The following is a 7275-nucleotide window of genomic DNA, read 5'->3' as shown; positions in this document are numbered from 1 at the left end:
ATAATAAAAATAAAAAAAAAAAAAAAAAAAATTTATATATATATGGCGATAAGAATCGACAACAGTGTACCTCAATTTAAAACCATATGTTTTTAATGAGTAATCTTTAAAAGTTATCTATAAAAAAGCTGAAATGTAAATAGAGACTCGTTATGGTACTTGCGGCATTTTAATATATTAAAGACATTATAATCTACATCTAGCCTAATCTTCCTCCCGAGGCCCATAAACTTCTCGGGGCGCAGGAGGAGATATGTATGATAAAAACATGGGCAATGTTAATCCTTTAATCCAACTTTCGATGATAATTCAATGAGCGAGTCGTAGTGCGTATAATGTGTAGTAGGTAGTGATCGTTCGATAATCGAGTCTTCCGTCCGCGTGTTACGCGCCGCCAGCAATCGCCTCGACGTCGTTATGCGTCGTCATTATATTGCAAGAAAGATCACGCGCGAATGGCACGGTACTGTAAACCGAGGGCAATAAAAGTTTACCAGCTTATATTGCAATTCATCCGCCCGTCTTTTTTCATTTTAAATACTCGCGCAGCCTTCGAAAGCTTAAAGAGTTTATTATCGAGGCGAATGAGATTCTCTATTCGCTACGCTGGGACGTGAGGATGGTGCAACGGTATTAGGATATTTTCATTTTGTCTGGACAGATTGTCACGTTGTGGCCTATTGAGAAATTCATTTGTCACTAATTGATGATCGTTTTATAAAGTTTCGTGCTCATTATGCTCTGCACTTGGAACAAAGTACACTCATTTATGTCTGAATTATATTGTACATGCTTGTGTGAGATTAATAAGCGACACAACTTCTCTAACCACATTAACACCGGCCTTTACCTTACATTTTATCTATTCATTTATAATGACACGATCGTATAATTATCAATTATAATCGTGTATATATGTTTATTAATTATCCGATTTGCCATATTATGGTATATCCAATGTAATTGGAACTGGTGTTATATAAATATCGATTAAATTTACGAATACATTTGATAATAAGGTCATTACAATATGACTCGAAGGATCATTAAATAATTATAAATGACCATAGAATTTTGTCATAAGTATATAATGATTGTATTGCTATCTTCTAACGCACGGCACGCTTCGTTATGCCACAATTTAAGGTCATTCTTAATTCGTACGGCAATAGTTTCATATTTAATAACGAATATTAAATTTTACCGCGGAAAAAAGTAAATTATTTTAATATAGTGACTTATTATTTATTGGCTATTAATAAACTAAAATTATTTCAGCTATTTATTACTCTTATAATATTATAGCTGCAGTATAACTTCATTATCCATAAAACATTATCCGCTTATTAATTTATTGCTCTCTATTATTAAGTATTAATTTAAGTCCTTTGAGGAGACACCAATGAAACTGATAAAAACAATACAACAAAATACTTATGATATTCTTAATAATTTACAAATAATCATAACAAAAAAAAAAAAAAAAAAAAAAAAAAAAAAAAAAAAAGATGTTTACTTGGATTATAGTTAAAAGTAATAACGATTTCAATAATTTACTAGGATAAATATAATGTTAAAAACGTACGAATTTAATTTCAATTTCAATTTTACAGAAAAACGTGTGATGTAAAACATCGACTGTAAATGTGCCACACTCGAATGAAAATTATAAAATACTATGAATATTATCAACTATATTAGGAAAATTAAAAATTCAATTAAATTAATAAGAAAATTGGCGCACGTATGATCCTATATATTTTTAATGCATAATTTACATTATGCTATTAAAAGGCATTTTATAGGCAATTAAAATATAAATTCGAGTAAAATCTGTAAAATTTACTCACCTTATCCTCGCACGCCTTATGACAAGTGTATTTGCAAACTGTAAATAAAATAAATCATTGTGTTTATCAGATGAATTTATTTATGTAAGCTAAAAAGAAACTCGTATGTCTTAAAAAATACTTGAAAAGTGAACGACAATAATAATAGAAATAAACGGGTGATTAAAAGTGCCGTAAACGCGTCTACTGTACGATCAAATCAACTTCCGGCCGCGCTGACGGTAAATCGCCAGCGTTATCTACATTATCGACGTGCGAAAATACTTTATGGGCGCTTACCTCGGCAGCAAGATGCCTGCTTTACCATTGCCTGGTGACACAGCTGACATGGTCGTGGTCTGCGCAATTGTTTTGTACGAAATACGTGGCACTGAGGCTCAAACTCGTTCTGTAAATTAATCATTAATAAATATTTATTAATTTTTTGCTCCCATTTGCATAATTAGCGAGTCACATCTTGATGGATGTAAGTCTCGGTAATGCTTATTTATTTTTGGCGTACAATGAGATAGCAGAATATTTGCCCAGCCATAAATAAAAGGGATTTTTCATGATTTTTTAACTTTTCAGATTTAATATATCACTATTAAATAATAAATTTTATTTATTACCATATTAAGTATAAACATTCTTGACAATGTGCACTAATAATTCGCATATCTTTTAAGTAGATTTTACATATGAGTTAATAAATGAATTAATAAATGAAATATCTAATGCTTGTGAAAGATTTCATTAAGCATGAGTGCATGCACGAGGTTCTTATAATATAGAAAATTGAGAAAATTTAGAATTGACTTCTGTACACAATATATTACGCAAGTTTAATTGAATAAAGCAAAAATTATAATCAATATAAGAGTGGAGATGAGCTTAGACGCTTAAAAATAAAATTTTCTCTCATATGTGTGCGCGGGCGCGCATAGCGTGTGTGGTGTGTGTATTAAAAAAATAAGCCACGATATTTGATCCATATCAAAAGTTATGTGATACCTACATAATTTTCTATACATACTTAACTAATCCAATCACTTTAATTTTAATTCATGCAAATGTGTGAATGGCAAAAAAAAAAATATATATATATATATATATTAGTTTTTCAGTACGAAATGCGATAACACGTGTAAGAAAAAAAAAACTATCTAGAATATATTATATGGCTGTTGGTATGTCAAGAGCATACAGGTTTATTAAAAAATATAAAAGAGTAATTTAGAAATATTTGTCCGGACATGGTCAAGAATAGAAAAATGAACATGTCCTTCATAGAATGACAGAAATAATCATTTTTATCCTATAATTACCAATAGCTTCACTCTCGCGATACTATTGCCATTACTAGTGCGATACTATTCCATTTCATTCGGAAAAGCAGTATTTTACGTGACACAACCAGCTTTACCGGCCCACTGATATTACCCTTTTCATTCTTCCAGAAACAGTTTAACGAGCGTAGTAATTTGAATTCTAATTGTCAAAGAACAAGCGCCAAGTTGTCGTCTAGATGTGTCGTGCGATGGTAGAAAAAAAAATAGAAATAAAAATGGCCAATCGAATAGGAAATCGATGGAAATGGAGAGATAGTTGGTTAGCCCAGGGCACAACTTGTGGAAATACCTCTTGCACTCTCTGCGATTATCCTCACGCAAACCGCATCTCTGCCTCTCCTTCCTCGTGTAATTCGAGATGGACAGTGGATTGTCAAACCGAAGAGAAAAAAAGCGCAAAGTCGCCGGCAGCATTGGACCTCGGATGATGCAAGAAAATAATCGCCCGCTGACCTTTAATCTCCATCGTAATCGATAAGATCGATCGAATCGTTACGGTTTAAGCATGACTCGCTTAACGACCAATCACTGCTTATCGTTCAATCATTCGCACATTGTAGCAGGAATAATTTTATCTCAAGAGACAGCTTGTTTAATGCCATATCAATTGAATAAATATTTATGTTGAGATCTTGCGAAAGTTGCGTTCTATTCCGTGGCTCTGCCTGTGCGACATTCACATAGTCTATCGTGATACTTTTTAATTTAGAAATTATAAGACGCTCTTATTTATATAGATTGTGAGAAGAAATTTATTTCTATACTCGTCATTCAAACGTTGTAATTAATTGGTCAATTATTATCGGATTTAGAGCTTTTTGTGCATTTTCATTGACGGGAGTATCGTAGTCGCGATAAGCCGTCGATAATTCTAAGAAAACGCCATTGGAACATAAATTTCTAATTTATGCCATTTCAATTTTAATAGCGATAGCAAGTATGCAAATACAAACATTTCCATTTTTCATATAAGTCTAAATGGTTTCATTGTCCCGCAACCCCCCTACCCCCATCCCTACCACCATCCCCCCCCCCCCTCTCCCTCCCCCTACCACCGCCTTCGACGTAACGATTCTTCTGCACTGTAAAATTTGCAAATAAAATAATAATTTTATTATGAGCTTATTGGTATGCCGCCTTTCTTACGCATCAAATGCCGGTTTTATAATTTTATTTTTAATATATCTATATCCTTATTGAAAAGATAAAAGATTACCAGGCGGTGTATGGTAAAAAAAAAAAAAATCGAATCATACACAAAAGAAAACATATTTATAAAACGGAATATTTGAGTAACGCGTAGGAGGACACGTTAAAAGAGCACTGTGACAATATGTGTGCCAACACATTGTCGACTTATCGTTTCCATGACGTTCCCCTATCTAATTTTCAACAATTTTGGGTTACGTTGATCGCAAAGCAAACCCGCTATTTAATCGAAACTAGTTGGATGGTTAAAATGTAAAGTACTCTTGTATTTCAAAGCTACATCTCTATAAATTCACATACTTCTCTTCTCGCGCAATATGTGCTTTCGAAATATGCGTATCGGACATTCCGTCTTCTTGTAATAACACAAGGAGCAGTGAATGCGAATGAAATCGGCAGCTCTCGAGGACCGCAATAAGATACGTTTTGAACATACTCGCGGCAATCGAAAGATTTCCATCGCCAATGGAGAATCTCGGAGTAAGGCCAGAGTTAGACGGGTTCAAAGCACTTGTAAGCATTTCGAGTGGAATTGAGTGCATTTTAGATGATTCGCAATGACTGACTCGACACAAGTGTATTAACGCCCTTTTTTAATTGGACGAATAATTTTGGATGGACATTCGTCGTCCTCCGAGTCGTCGTCTCGCCGAAACGAGTATAATTAAATAGCCTTTGCTTTCGTTAAATGAAGAAAGTACTTTTTCTCCAAGCACTTTTTACATTACGAAAGTTAATACGGCTACAGTATGTACGCTTGAAAAAATTTAGAAAACAAAAGACAACGAAAGCTAAAGTATTTAGGTTGAGACGATGAATTACAAATTTTATGAATAAATTTCTATTTAAGTTGCCCTTTATTATTCGTACAGCTTTTCTTCGAGTTTTTATTTGGACATTTGAAGAATAACGAATGAAGAATATTATTTAATTAATAATGCTGGCTTCCTCGATTTCTTTCATAAAATTTGCAAATAAATTTCAACATTCTAATTAACAAAAAATAATTAATATCATATAAAATAGTATATTACATTCAAATGAAACTGGCAAATAATTAGCACATAAAAAGAAATTGAGAATTAATTGTATGGAAATTAACAGGGAAATGTAAATTAAGTTAATCTACAACATTTCCTTTACAATTTGAATTTCTAGAATTTTTAATGGCTTAATACTGTTTTCCTCGTGCATTCCTTTTTGTATAATAATACATTGTTCTTATTTTATTGATTTATGTGTTTAAATTAAAGTAATGATCACCGATACGGACACTCACTCCATCATTCCGTATAAACATAACGGAGGAAAATTCATATAATACATTATATACAATTATTTTAGTTGATAAAAAATTTATAGTCAAACAACGAAATATATCTTCTTTTTTTTCAGTTTATCCTTCGATTGTCTATATATTTATGTTTGCTTAAGATGGTTAGAAAAAGTGTTGAAGATAATGTTTTTGATTTCAATTTAAGCAACTCCATTTATAAACTTTTAAAGAGACTTGCAAATATAATATATATATATATATATATATATATATATATATATCCCCGCCCCCCTCCCAAGTCAAAGAAGTGTGTAATACAATTTTACGAATTTAATTTTAAATTTAACATTAGTTAACTAAGCTTCATGCATTGATTAATTGAAATTTACAAATTAATAAGCAACTCGAGACAGTATTATGAGATGAGACGTAGACAGAATTTTTGAAAATTTATATCCATTATCTGTAAATAAATATTTATTTACATTAACTGTATTATTACACATAAAATAGGTAAAAAGTATGATTTTTATTAGTTTTATAACTTTTCATCCGTACATATGTAAATGTTCGCTCTGAACTTGAAGATAAATCTTATTCAAATGTATATCCATCATCATAAAATAAATTTTCTAATTCGAATAAATTTATATATATTTAATTTGATTATATATACGTTTATATTATAATAAATTAGGAGGCGTGTCGCTTAATCAACCGGATTATCGTAATTTTCCTTATTTACAACTTTTTCTGCAACATTAAATACGCATGAATAATCAGATGACAAAGTTTAATGTAGTGTGAATCCAATGGTGATTACAAGAAAATACTGAATTTTTAAAAATACTAATTACTCTGCTTAATACTAAATGTGTTATTGTAAATACACCAGATTGCCGATTATGAAAATCTACCAACATTTATTAAATATTTATTAAATAATTCATTGGTCAACGTAGTAAATATTCACTCACTCCATAGTTTCTAACGCACAAATACATATTCTATGCAGGACTTGTATATTTAACAAATACTGGTGAAATAAACTGAATGTAGTACTTTGTACATAAAACGCTATATTATAATCATGATTTAATTATTAAAATATATCTTATGCCTGTGTTGGGAGAATCCGCATTCTCATATTTCATACATAACATTTGCCATTATCAACTTGCGTCGATAGTCATAATTTTCTCTAATAATAGCTTTAAAATTTGTATCCTTTCAGTAGTTGTTTGCTTCTGCAAACTGCTTGAAATGTTATTCATTCTTACCTTTGTTCGTTACACTTTCTTCCATAAAGACTTTACACATCACTATCTCATCTCCCTCTCTCTTTTCTCTCCAACTTTGGTAAATTTTCCATTATACACGAATATTAAAAATAAAAGAAGAGGAAAAAAATAATAATAATTTATTTAATAAATAGAGATTTGTGGAATTATATTAAGAGAATATAAGACGATAAGATAAGATAAAATTAGACAGCCAACTTCAAAAGATTTTAATAAGCATGCGTTTACCGCGATAAGGGATTTGCTTAGTTGTAACGCACCGTGTGACATGCAAATAAATTGTATCAGTCGACGATCAATAGCATTCC

General features: G+C 31.2%; 1 protein-coding gene across 1 annotated transcript in view; it reads right to left on the bottom strand.

Annotated features, from left to right (window-relative positions):
* Positions 1-7275, bottom strand: part of by (focal adhesion protein tensin) — a 219428-nt gene that overhangs the window by 139261 nt on the left and 72892 nt on the right. The window contains exons 2-3 of the mRNA XM_011503047.1: positions 2130-2238; positions 1851-1888 (exon numbers count right to left, since the gene is read on the bottom strand). Of these exons, the coding sequence (XP_011501349.1) occupies positions 1851-1888; positions 2130-2238 (147 nt within the window). The remainder of the gene's footprint in view (positions 1-1850; positions 1889-2129; positions 2239-7275) is intronic.

Source organism: Ceratosolen solmsi, unplaced genomic scaffold (assembly GCF_000503995.2).
Source record: "Ceratosolen solmsi marchali unplaced genomic scaffold, CerSol_1.0 scaffold10, whole genome shotgun sequence".
NCBI lineage: Eukaryota > Metazoa > Arthropoda > Insecta > Hymenoptera > Agaonidae > Ceratosolen > Ceratosolen solmsi.
Note: the sequence above shows the minus strand (reverse complement) of the source record. Positions and strands in the feature narration are given on the sequence as shown.